The 25749-nt window shown below is 40.4% G+C and overlaps 1 protein-coding gene across 1 annotated transcript in view; it reads left to right on the forward strand.

The window, feature by feature from the left end:
• The first annotated feature begins 2294 nt into the window (after window positions 1–2294).
• SLC12A2 (solute carrier family 12 member 2) overlaps window positions 2295–25749 on the forward strand; it is a 108790-nt gene continuing 85335 nt past the window's right edge. Inside the window, exon 1 of the mRNA XM_029217643.1 lies at window positions 2295–3218. Within this exon, the coding sequence (XP_029073476.1) occupies window positions 2484–3218 (735 nt within the window). The 5' untranslated portion in view covers window positions 2295–2483. The remainder of the gene's footprint in view (window positions 3219–25749) is intronic.

The following is a 25749-nucleotide window of genomic DNA, read 5'->3' on the forward strand; positions in this document are numbered from 1 at the left end:
CCAAGCTAACATACCATCCCACTCAGAGTAAAAGCCAAAGAGGTGCTATACATTCTGGACTGTCATGTCCCCAACCCCTAAACTCTCTGACCTTTGATTCTCCCCATCCCTTAAGCAGCTTCAGCCACACTGGCCTACATGCAATTCCATCAACATTTCAGGCATGCTCTCACCTTCAGGCCTTTGCTTTTCCTCTGCTTGGAACACTCTTTCCCCAGGTATTTGCATCACTCATTTCCACACTCAAATGTCACCTTCTCACTGGGGCCATCCTATGAAAAATTTTACCACCTCCATCTTACACACATATCCCATTCCCCTTTCCTTAGCACTCACTACTAGCATGCTACATATTTTACCTATTTATCTTGTTTATCGCCTCTCCCGCTAGACTATGAGCTCCACGAGAGAAGGGATTATCTGTTTTGCTCATTGCTATATCCCCATAGCACAGAGCACCTCATAGTAGGTGCTTACTATTTGTTTAGATCAATGAATGTTGAATACCCACAGCCACCAAATTAGCTCTAGAGCTAAAAGGTACCACATGCATCAACTACTAAGGCGGCAATCTTGTAGTAGAAACTGTACTGCCTAAAGGACCACCTGATTGTTCTGGCTTGTTCTAGTTTTCTAATATTACTACAGCTCATGAGGGACTTTAAAAACTGTGGCTCCATGATCCAAGAGTGGTTCCTTCCTCTCTCCATCTTTACAACAGAGATAATAAACTGAGATGAAAAGTTGTGAATGTCAAATAAAATCACAGATAGGACAATTTTTTGAAAATTGCCTGGTTGCATCTTTCTTGACGGTATTTCCAAACAGTTCTGCAAACTCTGCCTCTCTTTGATCATGCTTCCAGGATTCAGCAAAGGATGTGTTTATCCCCATAAATAAAATTTAAAATTACGTAAACATCAATACAAAACTAAAAGACAAGTGATGGAAGAAACCATTCATGGTTATCTGTTTATGTAGGGCTGTGGGTAGAATTTAGGTTAAAAATGGATTCTACCGCTAAGAAAGTTGCAAAGTAATTATATTCCCCTATTTTTTAAAGAAGAGAAAATAGGCCTGCACAGAAGAAGTACCTTTCTGTTTTACTTGAAATAGCGGAATTCTTCACAACTTAAACCACGTCGAAACTTCCCGGTTAGTGCTCCACGGTTAGTTATTGCTCTCAGTGTATTCATTTCTGTGCTTTTTGGAAATGCCTCCGGTTAAAAATCGTCTTGAAACAATACGGTATCACAACTAGGCTCCCTTCTCACCTTCAAACATCACAGCTTTTAAAATGAAGGTGTCATAGGAAATGTGGATACACCCAATGCATCACGACTGGAATTAGTATCTGGCTATGCAAATCTAACGCTGCCAGGCAGGTAAACGCCTCAAAGGCAGCACAGAGGAAATCCTGCCTCCCTCCAGGCTCAGGCCTGGAGTGAGTGAGGGGAGTCGCGGCGGGGCCGGAGCTCCGAGCAGGCCTCGCCGGGGGAGGCGCCTCCCCGGGAGGCGCACCTTGCCCGCAACTCCGGAAGCACCTGCGGTCCGGACGGGATAGCCCCCGGCATCACCCGCAGGAGCTCAGGGCCGCCAGCCGCTCCTGCATCGCCTCGGGTACCACGTGCCGCAGGGGAAGCGGCCCGGTAGCCCTGGCAGCATCTCGCGAGATCTCGCCGGCTCAGCCCCATATTGAGAGCTTAGAACTTAAAAAAAAAAAGCGAGCGGGCGACTGCCTCCGGAGCCGCCGCCGGAGCATCAGCAGTCGGCGTGAGCCGAGGCAGGGCCCGCGCGCCCTTTCTCTGGCCGGGTGGGCCGGACACCGTCCGCAGCCTGGTCTGGCGTGGCTTGTGCCGTCGGCCCACTGACGCGCTGACCCAGGGGCGGGGAGAGAGGGAGGAGGCCGGGGGGCCCCGCTCCTTTTCGCCGCAGAGCGGGGCGGGGGAAGGAGGTGGAGGGGTGGGAGGAGGGCGACGGAAGAGGAGGTAGCGGCGCAGAGATCTTCCCGGCTACGGGGGCGAGGCGGCGCTTGGCCGCTCCCGGATCGCGCTGCTCATGCTGCCCGAGGCCCGGCGTGGACGGGCCGGACGCGATCCCTGAGTGGGGTAGCGCAGGAGCCTGGACTGGCCGGGAGCCGAGGGAGCCTCCGCCGCGCGCCACTGGGGGACCGCGGCTGGGCGGGCTGAGGGGCGGACGAGTCGCGGGCCCCGCCTCCCGCGTGCTGCAGCGGGAGCCACCAACGCCGCGGCCCCGCCGAGGCTTTAAACAGCGGGGCCCGCCCCGCGCCCGCCGCACTCGCGCGCAGACTCCGCTGCCGGAGGCGTTCGTGCCGGCCTGGGCTAGCGGCGGCGCGTGCGCGGCTTGGAGAGTGACTCCCTCACCTGGCGTTGCGGCCGCAACCACCGCCGGCCGGGGGCGCGGAGGGCGTGCAGCCCGCCAGGTCCGCCAGGCTCTCCGGGTCCGCCGAGCGTCGGGCGACGATGGAGCCGGGGCCCACGGCGTCCTCCTCCGGCGCCGCGAGGCTGGCGGGGGTCGGGGAGACGCCTCCAGCCGCCGCGCTGGCCGCCGCCGGGATGGACCTGCCCCGCACGGCAGTGCCCTTGGTGCCGGAGGATGCTGCGACTGCGAGCCGGGGCGGCGGCGGGGTTCGCGGGGAGGGCGCCGCGGCGGCCAGTGACGGGCTGGGCAGACCCCTGGGGCCCACCCCGAGCCAGAGCCGCTTCCAGGTGGATCTGGTTTCCGAGAATGCCGGGCGAGCGGCTGCGGCTGCGGCGGCGGCTAACGCTGGGGCGAGGGCCAGGGAGACCACCGTGGACGGGAAAGCTAGCGGCGAAAGCGGGCTAGCCAAGGGCAGCGAGGAAGCCAAGGGCCGCTTCCGCGTGAACTTCGTGGACCCAGCTGCCTCTTCGTCGGCAGACGAGAGCACGTCGGATGCAGCGGGGATCGGAGGCGACGGGCCCAACGTGAACTTCCAGAACGGCGGGGACACAGTGCTGAGCGAGGGGAGCAGCCTGCACTCGGGCGGCGGCGGCGGCAGTGGGCACCACCAGCACTACTACTATGACACCCACACCAACACCTACTACCTGCGCACCTTCGGCCACAACACTATGGACGCCGTGCCCAGGATCGACCACTACCGGCACACGGCAGCGCAGCTGGGCGAGAAGCTCCTCCGGCCCAGCCTGGCGGAGCTCCACGATGAGCTAGAAAAGGTGAGCTCTCCCGGCCCTCTCTGCAGCCCTCTCGCCAGCCCCCCCACCCCAGCCGCTGGTCCGCGCTGACCGCGGGATGTAGCTGCCGGCTCTCGTCTGCTGAGGCGGCGTGAATGAACGTGCACAACTCGCTGGCATCTCTGGATTCAGCTGTCAAGGGTGGAATTGCAGAGGAATGTAACTTAATCTCTTAAAAGTTGGCAGCGGGTTAGGCTAGTTACGTGATACCGGAGAGGCTGCATTTAACAATCTCCCCCATCCAGTTATATATCTTGTGTATGCTTTTTTTTTCTCACCCACGCTTAACAATTACCATCCCTCTGAATGACAGTTGTACTTTTAGGCCCCGAGAAGGGAATGTGCAGGAGGTTTAGGTGGTGAGGACGTTTCTCAGGAGGGAGTGGAGAGCACCTACCATCCGTGTCTTTTTTTAAAGGTTGTGTTGTGTGGCTTATGTACACCCGTTAGGGGTCCCAAGAGTGGGAACATTAGTATTTGAAGGGAGAATCTTAGCAGGGTGTGTTTGTGGTGTATGAATTATTAAAGCTCAATTCCTGCAATCTTGATATAGAAATCTTAAGTCTTGGGACAAGCTCTTCCTGATAATGGCATAAATCCACTTTTATAATGTAAACCTTTTGGAAGAGGGTTACATCAAAAAGGCGGGGGGCAGAGTCTAAGAGAGAGGGAGAGAGAAATAGAATTGTTTTTTCTGTGGAGGATGTCCAGAAAGACCTTCTGGGGTTTTGTCTAAGCAGTTATACTTGGTGAACAGAAACCATCCCTATAAACTCTGTTGATTTCTGTAATTCTTCTTTTATGGCCGCATACAACTTTTATTTTTTCAGGGTACAAAATCGTTCTTTTGAGATGACACTGATGCTTTTGAGATTTGATTAATAATTTTTTATGATTTGGGATTACTTGAAGACTGCCTTTATAAGTGTATAATGACTACATTGATGGAATTTTGTGAATGCAAAGAGTTAGCACCATATAGTTTGACACGATCGAAGTGTCGGAAAGTTTAAATACAGAAAGTATGTAATTTCTTTTGGATATGATTATTTGACTTCATACAGTCATTTCATACAAGACTGTACTTGTCCCAGTATTTGAAAATGTAACATTCATAACATTCATTGAAATAATTGCCCGAGGTCCCAACCCTTACAGCTTATTGATTGTTTAAAAGCCTGACATCATTTAGCTTTGGGTAATACTACTTTCATTCTGTTATGGTATTTTGTCATATAAGAAGAAAAACGATTTTTAAAACACTTATTTCATCCATATTCCTGTAGTTTCTTTCAAATCTATTATATTTTCCTTTCAAAACTCAAAATTCTCATAAAGCAGATTATATAGCTGGTAATTTCCCTTCTAGAGCATTTTTATTATTGGAAATATTATATAGATAGTTTCAGATTTCACCAAAGCCCTGTAGTTTAGTAGTAAAACAGTCTGTATTTACCCATAAGTCTTAAAAGCTTTTTTAATTGAAGGATATTATATACCTTGATCTTGTATGCTTCCTAGGAATGTTTTTGTTATTTTAAACTAAATTCTGTCAATAACAAAGCCCTTCCAGTTCTCCAGATTTTCAGTTTTTTGTTTGTTTGGTGTTTTTGGTCAGTTCACAGTATATAAAAAAGAACACCTGTATTGTTTAAATGTATAGTAGTTGAAGAAGTCACCTAGCTTCTCAGCCTCAGCTTCCTCACCTTTCAGAGTTATTTTGAAGATTAGGGGGAAAAAATGTATGCAAAGGCCCACGTTCAGTGCCGGCAAAATAATGCTAGTATAGTTACCATTTGAATCTTATATTGGCCCTTAAGAAAATAATACATCGTTAAACTTTAGGACTTCAGTTTTAGATTCTCCTAATTTCTGCATTTTTCAGTGAATGTAGTATCTAAAATGTTATGTTCAGAATTTCATTTGTGCAGCATGTAGTGTAATGAGTTCTTTGTAGTTTTTTACCTTTTACCATTCGGGCCCTTTATGGGCAGCAAAAAAGGTTTATTAGGTTAAATAAGTATAGAACCTCCTCTTGAAGATAATTTTGTTTAGAATTGAGTGAATGGATTAAAGAGATGTGTCATGTTAAGGAATACAAATCTGGCTATAGATAAACCACTGCTGAAGGAGGGCAGGGGAGGCCTGATAGTATAGGTTGGCTCGATTCCCAAAAGTTGTTCTTCACTTTTTAGATTGACTCTTACTCCTTAAAACCTTTTCTGATGCTTGTAGCTCTAGGTGAAATCATAATACTTAGAATTCTGTAACATTTAATCTTAGCTCTTGAGTGACTGTCATGTAGTCTGCTTGGGTCACTGAATGCTTAAATATCTACCATGGATCTAACTTTGTGCTAGGAACTATGGAAGAACAAAAGAAGTAAAAGAAATGCACTCCAGAAACTTGTTGGGGGAAAGGACTATAGTGTCTTCTACGTGAATTCCTTTTTTTGCCCAGCATTGTGACTTTTTAAAGTATTTTGCCTAGAAATCCAACTGAAGGGGAATAGTTAAATAACCATGGTGCGTCTTGCTATATTATGCAGCCATTCTAGGGCCAGGACTCATGAGTTCTCCATTTATCAAATATTTATTGGGGAGAAGAGTTTCTTAGGTGTGGGCCACCTGGCTGTGGCACTGCGGGATGATGCCGTGATTAGCAAAACAGATACTGACTCTGTCATACTCAGGCATACATTAACCAAATGGTTGCACAAATAACCTAGTTACAAACTTTTTTTTTTTTTCCCCAGTGCTATGAAAGAGAAGGGTTAGAATGCTGGTGAGGATATAATAGGACCTAATTTTAATTGGGGTTTGGGAAGCCTTTTTTTTTTTTTAACTGTGATTAGGTATTACCAAATAAAGTAATAAACAACTCTTAGAGTGCAAAATGAAAGCACCTTATTATTTTAAAGGTGCAAAAGCAAGAAAATACAGTATAAACTTATCCATTTTTAAACAGTCATCTGTGTGATGGGTATACAAAGTATGACATTGAAGCTGAAACCTGAAGGCTAAGTTGATGATAGGGCAGAACAATATTCCAGGCCAAAGGAACAAAATCTGTGAAGATAGGTGAGAGAGTGGTATGTCAAAAGAACTATGAGGAGGCCAGTATAAGATTTTATTATAAAGGTAGTGCGACGTTATTGAGTTTTGTGTGAGGTAGCAACATGATCTGTTTTGTTTTGACACCTTTTGATTGCTGGATGGAGAAGGGTGAGAATGGAAGCAACTTTTACTGTGGTCTCCTTACAGATAGTAAGGATTGGGGGCAGAATGAGTGGGATGTAGGTGGATTGGATGTGGGAGTGAACGAGAAGCTGATTCCCAGCTTTTGGACTTGAGCAGCTGAATAGATGGTTGGTACTTTGCCTAAGATGGGAAAGGCTGGAGAAGGAATATAGATTGGGGAGGAAAGAAAGAATGCTTTTGAGTAGCCTGCAAGATATCTTAGTCCAAGAGTCATTTTGAGGGAGAAGGGGCAGGATATATTTTATATGTATATGAAATATATGTGTGTATGTGTATATACATATATATTTACATACATATGTACATGTATATATATTTATGTATTTATCATCTAAAGTCATGCATGAAGTTACTTGGGGAGAGTGGGTAAATAAGAGAACAGAAACAGGGTCTGGGATTGGGCCTGGGGAATGTCTAAAGGTCTACTAGAGATTGTGGCAACACTAGCAAAGGAAATTAAGAAGGAGCTGTTAGGCTGGTGAGAAATAGCCAGGAGAGCAGTGTCAGGGAAGCTGAGAGAAAAGTGTTTTAAAGAAGGCACAAAGTCTTCAGAGATATGCCAGTAATTGATTTTTTTTTTTTTAAGTATTTCAAAGAATAAAACCGAAGTAGTGATTCCTGCCCCTACAAGAAGAAAGTAAAAAGTGGGGGGTAAACAAATAAGTATTTGATAGACAACTTCAACATGTATGATGGAAAGCATGATTATGAAATGTGGGAAAGTGTGTGGTGGAGAATCCATAATAGCTCCTACTGGATTTGAAGCAGTTTTAAAGTAGTTTGAAAAGAGTGCATTACCACTGCAGTTTTGTCCATAGGCCAAGACTTGGAGCCTTTTGCTGGTGGTATGTCAAATCTTTGTATGTGGCCTCTCTATTTTAGCCTCTCTTATTAATAAAAAGGGAAAGGTCAAGGGAACAGCTGTATCAAGTGTCTTATGTTTCACTGAACTTGTTGGTTTTTTCATTTAATTCCTAAGGAATAAGTCTTATACACATTTTACTCATGATAAAATGGGGTCATAAAAAGTGAAGAAATTGCTTAATGCCACTCTCACAGAAAGTGGTACAGCTGGCATTCACACCCAGGTTTTTCTTATTAATGCCAGGACATAGTAGCTCCTCTTTATTGTTATTTCTTCTTTCTCCCTATCCCGTGGACCTGCTTTGAGATGGCAGGGATGTTGAGGGGGACATGTTGGGGGTTGCCAACATCACTCTTCTATCTTGACTTCCTGAGAGTAGAATGGTTACATAACTGAGAGAAAAGAGGAGGAATTCTTGTGATAATGTAATTACTGACTAATATGACTGTCTCTTTCACTAGGATCTGAGCTGGTGTCTCATTCATCTCCAGACAGAGAATAGGTAGTTAATAAAGATTCTTTTATCGAATGTATCAGGGTGGGCAGTTCCTCCCACTTAACAGGGACTTTAAAACACTAAACAAGTGTAGCTGCTGCTCTAAATGCACTGTGCTGAGTCGTGGACAAGAAATTCCACACACTACTAATCATGTCAGTACAGAGCTTGAGTCTTTGAAGGTCGCCCTGGGGGAACCAGAATGGGTCACATGCCTAGGGATAAGGAATAGAGTAGGTCCAGGAATGAGTAAAGGTGGAACCTTGATCAGAAATAGTTGTGCAGGGCACAAACTTGCACTGTTTCACAATTTTGCCAGGGGCCCCACCCTCTAAACCCATGCCACGAGAGCTGAAGTCTGGTTTACCTGTAAGACTGTACACATTTTCCAAGTATATACCAACTAACTGCCTGGGGAGAAGGAAAGATAAATTTGGGGATTTAAAATCTGGCAAAAAATCTGTACACTGCTGTCGTAATCAGCGTCTTCTCTATGTGTGTTTGGGTTCATAGTCACATTCCCAATCTTGTTAGACCAGAATTTGAAGGACCAAAAGAGCATTTCTAGGTTCTTATGTATTTAGTGTGTTTGTTTTCACTAATTTTTAATTACATGTTGCATACGTGTTTGTAAAGTCTGTAGCACTAGTCACATTGGCTCCATGCTGAAGTGAAATGAATATGAATTTAGTTATTCAACAAATCTTGATTGAGCATCAATAATAGCCCTGTTCTGAGTGCTGGGGTTACAGCAGTGAGCACAACAGACTTGTGGAGCTTTCATTCTAGCAGAAGGAGAGAGTAAACAGATAGGTCAGTGTAACTGCCAAGAAGAAACCGAAAGGTGGATAGATGCTGATAGCTGGGGTGGTGTTATTCTGGGGGAGTTAGAGAAGCCCCCTCTGGTACATGAGCAGACACTAGACGGGAGTGAAAGATCAGCCCGTGAAAACACCTGAGGGGAAGAACACTAGGCAGAGGACGGCAAACACCAAGACCTTGAGATGGCAGTGTGCCTGGGGTATGCTTGGCATGACTGAGAAACAAGAGGGCCAGCAAGACTGGAGTGACTAGCAGGAGAGTTATAGGGGAGGAGGTTAGAGCAATAGTGAAAAGCAAACAGTGTAGAACTTGGCAGATCGTGGTGAAGACTTGGGGTTTTACCCTGAGTGAGGTAGGGAGTCATGGAGAGCTCTGAGCACAGACTTGACATGACCTGACTTACATTTTTAAAACCACTCTCATGCTGTGTGGAGAGTATCCTGTAAGGGGGTAAGAGTGGAAGCTGGGAAACAAGTTAGAAGCCTACTGCAGTGTTTTAGTTAAGATGATGATGACTTTTATGAAGGTGATAGTGTTTGATACAATGACAGCTGTTTAGATGCTGGATATGTTTAAAAGGTGGAATTGTTGGGATTTGGTGACTGTTTGGATGGGGGGTTGTCCCCTGTTGAGAATGGAGTCGATATTTATGAAGAGGTGGGAGACTGGGAAGAGCAAGTTTTGGAGGTGGACTCAAGAGTTGGGTTTCATTTCTACAAATTAGTTCTACAATGGGGCAAACACTTATAAAATTGCAGCTACTGGTTTGTGAAATAATAGAACCTAAGAAAATGGGTTTTAATTTGTAGTATAAAAATGTGCTTTTATGCTGCAAATTTCAGGTAAAACCATGAGAACCGGTAGTTTTTCGAATAGAGTATAAAGCGGTGGGGAACTAGTGGGTTGACTCCACAAAGTGAGAGAGTAAGGAATGGACGAGGAAAACTACTTAAATACTGAAGTTAAAAATATATCAATGGTTTCCCATTAAATATGAAATTTATCATCTGCCATTGGATTTATGATTCTTCCATTTTTCACTAGAACCTGTAGTAGTGCTTTCTTAAAGCTATTGTGAAAAACTTGGAGCCCATGGAGGACTTGGGGATTTCTGATTAGAAGAAGGGGGAAGTCTGAAAGGCAAACATAGCTTAGTGGAATCTTGTCTCTCTGCAGAAGCTGATTGTGGCGGGTGTAGTCATAGTACCCTTGGGCTCAGAAATTTCTCTGCCTTAAATTTTCACTATGCTGTTCCTGAACACTGACAAATTAGCTATTCATCTAAAGTAAGAATACTAGAAACCTCTGGATGGTTCTTTGTTGGGTTGGTATGAATTGGTTCCTTCAACGATGTAGCTTCTAACAGAGTTTAGCGTGCGAGTCATTTTGGGGCTTTTTTGTGGGTAGGTGGCTTGGTAGAGCAGGCTTTATTATACTCCAGTGGAGGAAGACTTAAAGGACCTATGAGGACCCTGATCATCTGCTGTGGCATGACTTTTACCCCATCGTTTCACCTAAATAGTTCTTTTTTTAAAAAATTTATTTATTTTTGGCTGCATTGGGTCTTCGTTGCTGTGCGCGGGCTTTCTCTAGTTGCAGAGAGCGGGGGCTACTCTTCTTTGTGGTGCGCGGGCTTCTCATCGTGGTGGCTTCTCTTGTTGTGGAGCATGGGCTCTAGAACGCAGGCTCAGTAGTTGTGGCACATGGGCTCAGTAGTTGTGGCTCACGGGCTCCAGAGCGCAGGCTCAGTAGTTGTGGCGCACGGGCTTAGTTGATCCGTGGCATGTGGGATCTTCCCGGACCAGGGCTTGAACCCGTGTCCCCTGCATTGGCAGGCGGATTCTTAACCACTGCACCACCAGGGAAGCCCCTCACCTAAATAGTTCTTATTAAAGTCACCAGTGACCTTCTCCATCCTTATCACCAATTCCAGCAAACGTTTTTTCTCAGCAGCATTCAGCCTTCCAGCAGCATTTGATATTCTTTTGAAGTCTTCTTGATACTCCCTTGGCTTCTGTAACACCACTCTCTCCTTTAGTTTTCCTTCTTTCTCTCTGGCTCTTTCAGCCCAATGTCTTCTGCATTTTCCTTCGTCTCTAAACTGGCCATCCTCTAGGCTTGATTCTGGCTTTCCTTCTTCCTCTGCCGTCTTCTCTCTCTGTAAATCCCCTGTCTATATCACCTGTAGGCTAATTGCTCCCCAAATTTTGTCTCCTACTAATACTACCTTTGTGAGTTCTGGGCATCCAGAGCCTGCTGGACGTTTTTGCTTCCTGTCTAAAGGACACCCCACACTCACAAACTTACGATTTTTCTTCCTCTACCTCTGAAAACAAAACCACCCAGGCCCTCTTCCTGTGCCCTGTGTCTCTGTGAATGGTACCACCATTCATCATATTGCACAAGTGAGAAAACTGAGTGATCCTTGACACTTTTTCTCACCTCTCTACATCCAGTTCATCACCGAGTTCTTTGTATCACCTTTATTTCCTAAATATTATTTTCATCCTCACTGCTATCATCCTGCAGCAGTCTGCAGCATATCTTTCTCCAGTAGCCTTCTATGGTTTCCCCTATTCACTATGCCCTCCTATTACTATTGAGCCTGGAGTGATCTTTCTAAAACAAAATTGATCATGTTATTCCTTGGCTTAAAACTAGCCTTGCATTGTCTAGTTCTGGCCTGCCTCTTCTTTAGTGTTTCAATTTCTCAATGGCACAGTACTTCCTCTGGCCATAGTGCCTTTGTATGTAATACTATCCATGATTCTTCCTCCCTTCTCCTCCATACCACACTGATAACTTTTCAGTCTTAATATTTCACTTCAATCTTTATTTCCTGAGAGAGGAAGCCTTTATCCTCCAGTCTAGGACAAACCTCTTTTCTCTTCGAGCCCTTATTTCAGTTAGTGGGAGTATGTTTGTTAAGATGGTTATTTGAGTAAACTTGAGTTGACTTCAAGTTCCATGAGGAGCAGACTATGTCTGTGACTGTTTATCATTATGTCCCTACTACATAGCAGACCCTCAATCAATACACGTTGAATAATAGAACTATTCTTTATAAATTATTGTAGTACAGAAGAATCTTAAACTCTTTTATGTACCTTATATTGTCATCTAGAATCTCTAAAGGACATTTGACAGGCGGATGGCCCCAGTTTGCACATTTGGAATTTAAGACACAAAAGAACTAAGTAACCTGTCCAAAATCATAAGACCCGTAACTGGCAGAGCCACGGCTGGAACTTGCAACAACCATTTTGACTCCCAGTTGATGTTAATTCCAATGTCCTACAGTTTAATACTATGTAAGTTCTTGCTATTTTGGTTTTTTTTTTTTTTTTTTAAATTCCCATGTCAGTTGTGTTTTAGTTCATTGAAGATAAAGTAGAAAAGATTTGGACCCCTCAGTTTCACTGTATGGATAGATCTTTTCCCAATAGAAAAATATTTTTTAAAAAATTTAAGTATAAGAAAGTTTCTTATAAATGGAATCATAGTAAGTTTTGTTTTTTTTTAAATTTCTTCTGCTTTTCTTATCTGTATCTCCCAAAAGTGTGATGTAAATATTTAAATGTTCTAGTGTTGCACTTTTCAGTACTATAACCACTAGTCACATTTGGCTGTTAAACTAAATTTTTTTATTTTTTATTTTTTTAATATTTATTTATTTTTGGCTGTGTTGGGTGTTAGTTGCAGCACGCGGGATCTTTCATTGCAGCGTGCAGACTTCTCTCTAGTTGTGGTGCGTGGGCTCCAGAGCACCGGCTCAGTAGTTGCGGTGCACGGGCTCCGGAGTGTGTGGGCTCTGTAGTTGTGGCAGGTGGGCTCTGTAGTTGTGGTGCATGGGTTCCAGAGCGCGTGGGCTCTGTAGTTGAGGCATGCAGGCTCTCTAGTTGTGGTGCATGGGCTTAGTTGCCCTGCGGCATGTGGGATCTTAGTTCCCTGACCAGGGATTGAACCCGTGTTCTCTGCATTGGAAGGCGGATTCTTAACCACTGGACCGCCAGGGAAGTCCCTAAACTAAGTATAAATTAAAGTTAAAAATGTATTTACTTGAGCCAGATTTTAAGTGCTCGATACCCACATGTTGGCTAGTGGCTACCATACTGGACAATGAAGATACAGAACATTTCCCTCATCACAGAGAAATCAGTTAGCCAGTGCTGTCAGGGGAAGTGATATTTAAAGGAACTTTTCCCTTCCCTCATTCCTCCTTTCTTGGATTTCTCCCTTCCTTTTCTTACATGTTAAATAGTCACCACTAGTTTAAAATTATTAAACAGTCAAATTTTCTCTAATTTCTCATGAGATCCTTCCTTAAATAAAGTTGTCTAAACATATTAGGCCCTCAATGAAATGTTTGTTGAATCAGTGGAATTTATCTCTTTCTGAGAATGGAGATCTGGGTCTTTAATATTGCAAAGGCTGTGAAGAATTTCTTAATGTTGTATAAAGTGTTAAGTTTCCAAAGCACTCTTAACTCATGTATCTGTATTTGATCTTCAAATCTATCTTTGGAGGAGATGGATTTTCAGAAGGTCGTAGAGTAGCAGTCATATTTTGCAAGGTTGTGGTTTGCCTAAGCACTTAACTAATACTTGGTAAGGCTGCATCTCTTTGAAACTAGCTCTCTGTCTCCCTTTTCTTTTGGACTAGTGATTCCCAAATTTCTAAAAGAATTACCTGGAGAAAAATTACAGATTCCTCTCTCTCAAAGAATATACATGCCATTTTAAAAAAGCTTTCCTGGTGATTCCCCGAGAGCCAGGTTTGAGAACCAATGTCCTAGACAGACTTTGGTTATCATTATGACAGTAGTACATAGTTGTGGGGTTTTTTGTTGCTTTGTTTGTTTGTTTTGATATGCTGATTGTCAGTTTTGAAACATTCTACTATAGGAACCTATCAAAGATCTGAATTTAACCCTTAGATAACTGTATAATGAATTGTATAATGTTACCAATTATTCAACATCTGTCATGTTTCAGGAGCAGTCTGTAGTCTGTGCACAGTAATCTTCCAAACCAGTTAGTTTACAGATAGACAAGCTCAGAGGCTAATAGCAACTTGCCTAAGTCTCACAGCCAGTGAGTGGTAGATGCTGGATTTAAACATAGACACGTTAGTGAAAGCTCACATGTGAGGTGCTAGGACAAATCCTGTAGGGAAGTCAGACACACAAGTACTAACTGGTAAGTCTGAATCCTGATGAGTTCACATGGAATAGTTGGAGTGAGATATTACCTCTCTTTTATAGAACCTAATGGTTTCAGACACAAATAATCAGGCTTTACTATTTTAGAAGTTAAGCTTTATGATAAATTATTCTTAGTACTGGCTTACCTGTAAGTTTCCAGAAATAATAGATTTGGCTTGTAGCACTTGAAAAATTATCATCTCACCTATTTCAGTCCCAATTATTTGGCAGATTTGCTGATTAGAAACAAAGCTGATTCAGTAATTAAGCAAAGCAGCAACAATAACAACAAAAAGGCCTCATTTAAAAGGGTTCAGCACACCTGCACTTGGGGACTACATAGTTAAACTTTATACAGAGTTATAACAAATATGGCCTTCTGGTTTTCAGAACGAGGGCAGATTAGAAGGGAAAATGAACACTGGCAGAGGTGGATTCAAAGATGACCAGCATGTTATACAGATAGAAAATAAGAAAATCATAAAAAGCAGAAAATAGCAGTCTTAGAATAGCTCTTGAGTAGACGCAGAGACAGGACCTGAGTTTTGGTTGTCACAGTATCTCCGTCTAGCATAGTGCTGGCACAAAGTAACCATGGTGTTTTAAATCTCAATACAAAAAGAGTCAGCCAACTACACATTTGGAAAATTTGAGTGTCATGTCATCCTAGAGTATCGCATTTTAAGAGGCTAAGTATTAGTCCTTTTAAGAACCAACACTTTAAAAATTTATTCCAAGGGTTTTGTTGTACTTTGTTTATTTAAAATGTTTGTTACCGTATCATTATGAAGAGAAGATAATATAGGAGGTTTGAAAAACAGAGAAAGTTAAAGACCTCAAATCCTTAACACTTTTACATTTTTATACATGTAAAAATTATGATTTTATATCCTACTCTTCCCACCTAGCATTAAATAACTAATCATAGGTAATCAGTTTCCTATGTCACCCATAGTAATCTTCTATTTAAGTGAATGTTTTTATGATAGTCTCATACATGTACCGTATGATATGTATACCATAACTTGCATTTTCTCTGCAGACTCTTTAGTTCATTTACATTTATTGTGATTTGGCTGTTATTAGGCATGGTATTTTGCTATTTGTTGGTTTTCATACCCGTTTTTGTTCCTCTAATCCTCTTTTCCTGCCATCTTCTATGCTAATCAGATATTTTTTAATATCCATTTTAATTCTATTTACTTTCTTGTTATATATCTCTTTGCATTATTTCAGTGGTTGTTCCACTTACAGAGAATATTGAATTTTTTCAGCTAAAATATAGGAACCTTAAAACAGAATACTTTTCTTAGTACTTTGGTTATCGTGTAAATTACAAACCCAGCAATACAGTGTTGTACTTTTTGTTTTCAACAAAAGTCCTATGACTTTAAAAAAAAAAAGGGAAGAATGCTGATATGGTGTTCTATTTTTTTTATTTTTATTTTTTTTTCCCATTTCTTCTTGTAGATCTGTGTTGCCATCTGATACTATTTCCCTTCCTTGAGTAGTTGTTGTAAGGGAGGTCAACTGGCAACAAAATTCTTTGTTTTTATTATCTGAAGATGTCTTTACTTCACTTTTAAAGGATAGTTTTGCTGGATGTCAGTTTCCTGGTTGCCAGAATTTCTTCTTTCAGTGGTTTGAGTATGCACTTCCAGTGTCTTCTGCCCACCATTATTTCTGATAAGACAACCATTAATCATACCATTGCTCATCTGTATATGATACATTGGTTTTCTGTGGTTGCTTTCAAGATATATTCTTTACCTTTGGCTTTCAGGAATTTGTACATAGGGGCTTTTCTCTTTGTGTGGATCCTTTTTGGGTTTAAATTTCTTCTATCTGTAAGTTAATGGGTTTCACTGCTTCCTCCAGCTATTTCCACTCTGCTGTTGAATCCATCTAATGAATTTTTTATTTCAATTATTTTGATTTTCAGATTAAGAATCTCTAATTTTTAAAATATAGCTTCCATTTCTCTGTTGAGATTCCCTCTCTGTTACTCACTGATACCGTATTTACCTTTAATTTTTTAGTATGTTCATTATAGCTATTTTGAAGTCTTTGTCTCTCATATCTAACATCTGGGCCCACTTGGAGTTAATGTCTAATGACTTTTTTTCTTGATTATGGGTTATATTTTCCTGTTCAGTAATATTTTGGGGTAAAGACTAGACTTCTATGTAGATAACACATTGTAGCAACTTTGGGTAGTTGTTTTTTTCAGTATTCTCCTAAGGATTATTGTTTTTTGTTCTAACAGGTACTTAAGTTGCCTAGATTCAAACTGCACACTGAGTCCTCTGTCCGCACTATGCTGTACCTGATACCTCTGTTGTGTCCTGTGTTTTCAGCTGCTGCTTTTTTAGCCTGTCTCTTTGGGTGGGGGTGTGTGTGTGTATGTGTGTATGTGTGTGGTACAGATCCTCCCCTGTACCTGTGTGATTTAGTGGTCACCTGAGATTTGGGGCTTACCCTCGCTATCATTCTGTTTTTTTTTTCTAGAGATTCCCACTTAATTTCTAGTTCCTCTTTTGGCTCTTGGGCTCTCTTTTCTAATATTTCAAGCTAGGAAGGCTTCACTTTAAGCCATCCAAGTTACACACACTTGGGGAAGTGCTCTCAGTTGAAAAAGAAAGCAGACTCAGTGCAGCTGTATCTATCTAAGAGTATTTCCTTTCTGGTCTTTGCTTTTTTTCAATCTGTCCTAGTTTTTTTTCCATACATAGATAGTTTAGCTGTCAGTCAGGGGTTTAAATCTTGGCCTTTCCGCTTAATCCTTGTGTAACCTTCAGAAAAAGAACTTGTCACCTCAGATTCTCAGTTTCCTTCTATAGAAAATGGGAAAGATGATAATTCATAGTGAGAAATAGCACATATTCATGTGAGAAATACATGAACTATCAAGTGCATACCACGTGCTAAATGTAGTTTTTGTTATCGCGTGTTTCTCCATGTATATTGCTTTTCTAATACTTTACCCATTTAGGATATTGCTAAGTCATATATTTATATCTTTGACAACTTTTGGTTCTCCTTATTTTAAAAATAAAACAATTTGAAATGTAAATGACACAGTTATACCTTCCAGTATCACTTAATAATATAAGTTTTCTGGTAAGTTGAATTAAAATGTTTTTAAGCTATTTGTTGACATTAGCAAGTTGTGTGGGATTTGAAATAATGTATAAATTATGCTATGCATAATGCATTTTGTTGTAACTCAGTCTTGAACACGATGGGCTAGGTAGAGGACTGAATTCTTTGACTGCAATCAGCAGTTCTGACTTGGTTCATTGTAAAGTCACATGCTCACAGCATCCACTTTTATCTGTGGCACTTGAGTTTTGAGCTTTGCATTAATGCCACTGGATATTAATAGACCATTGTTAACCAGAGCAGATTGGATTCCTGTAAAACAATACTTTGTTTTGAGAGCATAGTCTGTATGGGGAGCATTACACTGAATACACCAATCACCGACAGCACGGATAGGAAATGTTGGTAGCTTTGGGGTGATATAATTGGCTAGTACTTAAAGAAAAAAATGGTTAGAATAAGCCCAGCCACTTTGGCATCTAAATTTGCATATGTATGCGTCCATTTTTAGTTACTGATTTGGCTTTGTTTCATAATATTAATTTAACACTTTAGCTTACTTTGGTATTAAGAAGATGCTATTAAACTATATGAGAAATTTTTATCTAAAGTATCTTGATGGATACTTTAGTTCAGAAGTTTGTTTTTAGGATTTAAATACCATTTTTTGGTGAACTTTAACTTTTTTGAAGTGTAATTTTGGGTTTTTTTAAAAAATCAATAATATGCTGCTTGTAAAGAAAGCAGTGAATTCTTTTACACTAACTGTGCCCTGAAATGAAGATTCCCCACTCCTCTGTCAGTAACAGTGATTTAATTTGCTTAAATAAAGCTAGGCCCACAAGTTATGCTTCTGTTCTCCTACTGTGCAATTTAATATTAACCCTAGCTAGTGTTGCTATGATGTGCTTATCAGTTGCCACCAAAGAAAACAGCACAGGGAGGAAGCTTTCATTTATTAAACACATTTTTAGCACTAGAGAAGTTACAAAAGATTTCTAGTAGTGTGATCATTGGTCCTCAAAGCCAGGTTCTTCACACTATATCCTATTGACTTGTTGATGGTGTAGGTAATCAATCTTTTACCACCATTCAGAATGGAGATGCCACATTTCTATATATAGGTCAGTGTTTTTGTTCATTCTTCCAGAGGTAATCTTAAACTGCCAGTATTATAGGAAGCAGTGTAGTAGAGTCTAGATTAATAATGTTTTGCAGTACTTATTTTTGTATATTTGTTCAACATCCAGTTATTTAAACTCACCCCATGGGCAGTTGAAATAATCACTTATTTGTTGTTTATAATAATAGCCAAAATTTATCAACCACTTACCCTGTTAATGTCAGACAATGTACCAAGCAGTTAATACATTTTGTTTTTTAATCTTTTAAAAGTCTTTTTATTTTATTTTTTTAGACATTTTGCCCATTGCTTTATTTATTTAATTTTTTTTTAATTTTTATTTTATTTTTGGCTGTGTTGGGTCTTTGTTACTGCGTGGACTTTCTCCAGTTGCAGCGAGCGGGGGCTACTCTTTGTTGCGGTGTGCAGGCTGCTCATTGCAGTGGCCTCTCTTGTTGCGGAGCTCGGGCTCTAGGCACACGGCTTCAGTAGTTGTGGCTTGTGGGCTCCAGAGCACAGGCTCAGCAGTTGTGGCTCACGGGCTTAGTTGCTGTGCGGCATGTGGGATCGTCCTGGACCAGGGCTCGAACCCGTGTCCCCTGCAGTGGCAGGCATATTCTTAACCACTGCGCCACCAGGGAAGCCCTAAAGGTCTTTTTAGAATGGTGGTATATAGCAGAGAAAAAAAATGTAAAGACTAAATGCATAACTTAATCAAGTGATCACCACCCAGATCAAGGAATAGAACATTGCTGGCCCTCCAGAAACCCTCTGTGCACCCCATACTGATCTCCCTGTGCCAAAAGTAGCCACTGTCCTGACTTAATGGTGATCATTTATTTGGGTCTGGGTCTTGGTATTTTGTTTGTTTGTTTGTTTTTGTCACCTTTATGTATTCTGGAAGACCATTAGTCTAGTTTTGCCTGCTTTAAAACTTTATATGGAATCATACAGTGCTTTTTTATCTGTCATCTTTTGCTCACTGTTATGTTTGTGTGTATTTTTAATTCATTCATTTGTATTGCTAATTATCTTCCATTATATGAAATGCTACAATTCTGTAGTTGTGGATGTTTGAGACTGTTTCTGGTCCTTGGCAGTTTTTAGCAATGCTGATATGAACATTTTAATATAAGTGTCCTACTTCATTTAAGTGTTGTTTATCTATAGGGATATATCTAGGATTAGAATTGCTGGGTTAAAAGGTATGCATTTTTTTCAGCTTAAGAAGATAATGCCCAAACTTCTTTTCCAAAGTTGTGTACCAATTTATATTCCCACCAGCAGTGTATGAGAGTTTTTGTGTTCTATACAATCATGATATTTTCTCACTTTATCTTCTCAAACACTATGGGATAGGTAATATTATCTCCATTTTACAGATGTGGAAACTGAGGGCCAGAGGTGTTAAACAACTTGCCAGAGTTCACATAGCTAGTGATAGCAGAGCTAGATTTTGAACTTGGATCTGACTCAGGAGCAGACACTTAAAATTTTACTTGTTACTATTTCAGGACATTATTTGGAAAACAGGGATTGCCCATAAAGACTTAATATTCATTCACTATGTCTTTGATTAAAAATGACAGGGAGAGGTCTGTACCCTTGTGGACCTTCCATTTTAATACACATTGAAGGAGTGGAGGTAGGTACATAGATTACAAGAGCTGAGTAAATAAAAAAAATAATTACTGGGTGTGATATATGCTATGAAGAAGAAAAAAGGGGCACTGTTGAGAAGAAACTATATGTTGGGTGGTCTGGGAAGGAGGCTACACTTGAGCTAAGACCTAAAGTTTGAGAAGGAGCCAGCCATATTCAAAGTGTGTTAAAGACAGGGAATAGCAGGCAAAAAGTCCCCCAGGAGAAAATACTTTAAAATCAACATTTCAGCAATAAAGCAGTATTATATCAAATTAAATATTTGATAGAACTCTTTCAGAAATTTTCTAACTTAAAGGATAGGATTTTGAAGGTGTATAAAAAACTTCAAGGAAAATTAATAGAAATAATAAAGTGGTGTATGACTGGAAAAATACAGAGACTTCTAAAACAGACTAATATTTACTTTTTCTTTAATCATGTCAAATCTTACTATGTGTGGTAATAAAACATTGATGACAAATCTCAAGGATTCTGTGTGGATAATTTTCTTTTTCAAGCCTTCCTGAAAGGGCATGGATGTGTAAGTGGACCCAGGGGTGAAGAGGTTGCAATGGTAAAGCATGTACGGGAAGAAGGAACCTAGTATGACCAAGAGCATTTGATCAGAAGGAGTTGCTAGCTTGCGCAGCTAATGTCGGTTTTTAATTGGAAAAAGAAAATTCTAGGTAACATAGAAACTGAACGATTTATTGGTCTGTTTTAACTACCCTGTCTACCACCATAGCCTCCAAATCAGCTCCTAAAGTTAAATAACTCGTATAACTCTATTTAGGACACAATTTCATATTAAACATTTTACGTGCCTTCCAGGTGGGTTATATCTGTACACTAGCAATTTTTTCTCCTCCGTAGGAGGTCTGATCCAGCTGTCTGTAACAGTCCTGTAGGGCAAAGAGTTTCGCACACACTGTAGACCCTGGGGGAATTTCTACAAAGAGCAAAGAGATTTTTAAAAATACCCTCTGGTGTCATACACAGCGCAGAACTTCTGCTGTCATTTTTATGAGAACTGTGTCAGAAATCCTTAGCTTCTGTAGATTTGGAAGCAGAGGAAGGAGGGGAGGATGAAGCAAGGTAAAGAGTGAAAATAGCTGAGGAATTGGGAAGTTTGAGCAGGACAGTTTCTTAAGTTGGGCGATTTGTCTAATGTCTCCTTGTCCAAAATAGGTAACTTAAAATAATTCACCTTGGCTCCCTGTAATATGTGGAATTCTACCATTTAGAAGATTCTCTGCATTGCCACATTAATAGCTACACGGTTTGGGGTAAGTTAACCTGTCAAAAGACTGTTCCCACATTTGTTAAGTGGAGATTAGATCTGTCTCTCAAAGATGTGCCAGTTCAGGGAAATAGGGTGTGAAAACATTTAGGGAAGTGTCTGGAACACAGTAGTATTTCAGTAAATGTTGGCTGTAATTAAAGGAAGCCGGAGAGATTATGAGGGTCTCCTATACTACGAATTCTTATTTTACCCCATGAGTAATGGATAGCCAAACCTAGATTATGTACAACTGTATTTTGTATGAAACTTTTGTTTCTTGACAGTAGAAAAACTACTGTTTTGATGTATCTTGCAATATTACTTAGCACAAAAAATCTGGTGTATATCACAATAAACTTGAATTGGGTTGGATTCTATGCCAGGGTTCACCTTACCCCAAATATGCAAAACCAAATTATTGCCTAACCTATAAATCAATTCTTATCCAGAGTCAAACTCTTTAAAAGTCATGGAGAAAAAAATCATCCTTTTCCCTGTTATATTTTCCAAGTGTGTTTGTAGTTATAGGAAATAGTAAGAGAATTGCTCAGAAAAAGATGGAAGAGGCAGATTGTTACACTGCTAAATAGGCTTTTCCATCTTGTTTTTCATTTAGTACAAATATTAATTGGGGAGAATTTAAAACTTCTGGAATGGATTATTGTTTCAGTTCTATTTATGTGTGATCACCCTTCATGTTGAACTTGTGACCTTTTTGGTAGTTGTAATTAACAGAAATTTTTAGCATTTAGATGATATGGTCTGCCAGAATAATTTGAAATCAGATAATTTGAATGAGGGTAGACAGTTCTGTATATTTAAAAATTTCTCTTATTTCTACCATAGCTACTACCCTGTACATAACATCTTCTAAATAAGTAGTTGTTAAATGCATGCAAAATTTTATAAGCTATATATCTGCCCCCCACAACATTGTTTTCCAGTTGAGGTAGTTTTTTTTTTTTTTTTCTGTTGCTTAAGATTATTTGGTAAGGTTGATTTACTGTGTAAAAAGTAACATCAGTTGTGATTGGGATCCAAATTTTATTTCATAGATCAAAATGCTAGGATGCAGTGTAGTTCCCTAGTCTTCATTTGGCAGGGTAAATGATTGTTTGATGCATATTTTGTGGCAGCCAGAAAATGATTAGCCAATACGTATAATTTTGTTATATTGAAAAAATAAAGCCATCTCATATCCTATCTTTATTCCTTTGCAGCTTTCTTCATCTTCAATAATTTTAGCTTTTTTTTATGTAAATGAATACCTTATCTTACCCAATCCTCACATTAACTATGTAAGTTAATGTATTAGTTTAATAACCACTTTCTAGTTGCAGAGATAATGCTAATAGAAAATTTTGTTTCCCTATGGACTTCCCCGGTGGTGCAGTGGTTAAGAATCTGCCTGTCACTGCAGGGGACACAGGTTCAAGCCCTGGTCCAGGAAGATCCCACATGCCACGGAGCAGCTGAGCCCGTGCGCCACAACTACTGAGCCTGCACTCAAGAGCCCGCGAGCCACAAGTACTGAGCCTGCGTGCCTAGAGCCCGTGCTCTGCAACAAGAGAAGTCACCACAGTGAGAAGCCAGTGCACCACAACGAAGAGTAGCCCCCGCCCGCCACAACTAGAGAAAGCTCACACGCAGCAACAAAGACTCAACACAGCCAAAAAGAAAAAAAAAGAAAATTTTGTTTCTCTAAATAAATGAACCTTAACACAGAAGCATGGATTCATAATGGATCCATAAAACATGATCAAGATTTAATGCAAGATATATTTCAGAGATGCAGTGTGGGGACAAAAGGAGGAGGACCCTTAGTTGCAAGAGGAGTTAAGGGATGCTCACTGGCATGGGTTTTGGTCCTCCGTATTAACATGGAGGACCTTTTTATAACATTCATAAAAAATGAATATATTTGGGTTTGAGCTTCCCAGCAGGTGCCGCAGGAGCAACACTGACTGGGCGCTGAGAGCATGTACAGCCTTACGGAAAAGAAAATGCTGCCTTTGCTCTGATAGGGTCAACTGAGTGAGTGTGTAATCTTGTTGATACGTGGCTGGGCATTGAAAAGCCAGGCCATCTAGGAATAATTTTCCTACTAAGCCTTTTGAAGTGTGTAACTGTGAGTCACACTTTTACATTTCTAACATGGCACTGAAACTTAAATTGCTGTATTATAATCAAGCTGTATCAGTTGGCTTGATAGTCAAGCCCGAGAAACCTCAGCTGCTTTATGTGGCTGTAACACATTGATCTTTATTTACAGTCTTGAGACTCCAAGGAAATGGTACAGGTGGTCAGGGATTATTATCTCCATTTTACAGATTAGGAAACTGTCACAGAGAGGCTGTGACTTGAAAAGAGGCATCAACTGTTTGTTTTTTTTTTTTAACTGGATTAAACAATTAATAGAGGCTTCTTGGTATAGTAGAAAATGCCCTGGATAGAAGATAGAAAACCTACCCGTCATCTCTAGCCTCTACTATAAAAATATCAACTCTGGGAGGGCTGAAAAGTCCCTAGCATGGTTCTTGATAAAACTGCTTAATAAATATTTGTTTAATGAATGAGTGGAAGGATGTGGTTGTGGTTTATGCTCAGAAACTGCTTTTTGCAACTGTAGAATCTTCAGGTAACAGAAAAATATCAGAAGTTACTTTAAGGGACTGGTACATTTCCCTCTTCAAAAAGTGTCCATATTTGAGCATCCTTAAGTCTACCTGGAAACAATATTGTAGCAGCCATAGACCTAAAGAGATAGTTTGGTACAGCTTTGCTCAGTTGTTCTTTGAAACACCAGTAAGACAAAATAAAAACCCAAACATTTTCCCCTCCTCCCAAATTTTAAAAAAATTATGTAGGTTACTGTCTTTTGCCTACTATGGCCTGAAATTGCTGAGCTAATATACTTTTGCCAAGTCTTTACCAGTTTAACTATAAAAAAGAGAATAAATTTGTATAAAAATGAATATATTTGGTAATAGGCTTTGCCAGAAATATGTTTTATTCTAACTGTATTCAAAAGTTGCACTGTCTAGACAGTCTTGACATTTCTTTGTACAATGATAAGCACCTTTATTCAACTTTGGACAAAACATGATCATAAATCATTCTGAGCACTGCACAATCATCTTTCATGGGTATTAACATCCTTGTCCAGTGATGTCGCAAAGACCATCTACACTACCTTGTATACTTGAGATGAAAGTCTTGTGGACTTAGTAACCGGGATGTCTGAAGAAAGAAAATAACTGACATTTTAGTGTAATGTGTACCTAAAGCATTTATCAGTGAAAAGTGTGTTGGTGTGCCCATGATGAGGATGTACACAGAAGACAATACTGCACTCTCGGTTACAGAGCCAGTGAAAGCAGTGTTAAGGTTTCTAATTGTAATTTTTTAAAAGCTTGGATAAGTATTTTTTCCTAAAGCTTTATTGTTCATCACTTTAAAAAATCTGTCTTCATCCTAGGTTGTCTCTAAAATACTGAAGAAAATTCTGGTGTTAGGGAAGAAACAATAGCTTGATTTTTTAAGAATTTTTTTACTGAGAAATCATCAATAAGTCTAGCCTTTGTGTTCAGTTGTATTTTTTTTTTAGGTCAAGCAGAGTATGAGTTATGACCTTTGATATGTAAAGGGTAATTTAAATCAGTGAATTCAAAACAAGTCAATTTTTGGATATTGGAAACTGAAAAACTAAAATTTTAAGACGTGTATTGCAGAATAAATCTAAAATCAATTTACATTATAAAGGATTTTAATTATTAAGAATTTTTTTGATGGAAAGTTTTTTTTTAAATTTTATTTAAGAAATTTTTATATTGGAGCATAGTTGATTAACAATGTTGTGTTAGTTTCAGGCATATAGCACAGTGATCCAGTTATACATGTATCTATTCTTTTCAAATTCGTTTCCCATTTATGTTACTACAGAATATTGAGCTCTGTTCCTTGTGCTATACAGTAGGTCCTTGTTGGTTATCTGTTTTAAATATAGCAGGGTGTACAAGTCACTCCCACACTTCCAATCCATCCCTCCCCCCTCCCCTTCCCCCCGCCCCCATGGGTAACCATAAGTTCGTTCTCTAAATCTGTGAGTCTAGAACGTACTATCTTTCTGATCAGATACCTTTTTTGATATTTAAGTGTCCACTGAAACCTTTAAGAATTAAAAACTAATCCAAAAAAGAGAAACTGTTTCCCTCTCCTTTTCATTTAGAGGAAAGTTGTTTGTAGTACACTGACAATTTCTTTTTTCTTATTTGGTAAGAATTGGAGTAGTAAAAGTAATGAACTATAGAAGTGGCAACATCAGTATTTTACACACAGAGCTGTTATTGAGAGGGGAGGTCTGATCTGGAAAAGTATGGGAGCCGTCACTTATTACTTATCACATACAGATGGTGTTTAAAGCTACAGGTCTGGTGAGATGACCATAGGAGAAACAGAGTGAAAAAAAGAGATGGGTCTAAGACCAAGTATTGAAAGGACTCTTAACCATTTAACTGCTGGGTGGAAGAGGCTAAGAGAGTGTGGTATTTCAAAAGAAGTTTGAAGAAAGAGGGAGTTGTCAACAGTATCATGAGCTGTTTCAAAAGTCCTTTGAGACAGGGACTAAAAACTGTACATTAGATTTATTAGATTTGGTAGCAGAGAAGTCCTTGGATGTCTTAAAACTATTCCAGTGTTGTGGCATGGTGAAGCCAG

This window comes from Monodon monoceros, unplaced genomic scaffold (assembly GCF_005190385.1).
Source record: "Monodon monoceros isolate NGI ecotype Baffin Bay Population unplaced genomic scaffold, NGI_Narwhal_1 Super_Scaffold_12, whole genome shotgun sequence".
Classification (NCBI taxonomy): Eukaryota; Metazoa; Chordata; class Mammalia; order Artiodactyla; family Monodontidae; genus Monodon; species Monodon monoceros.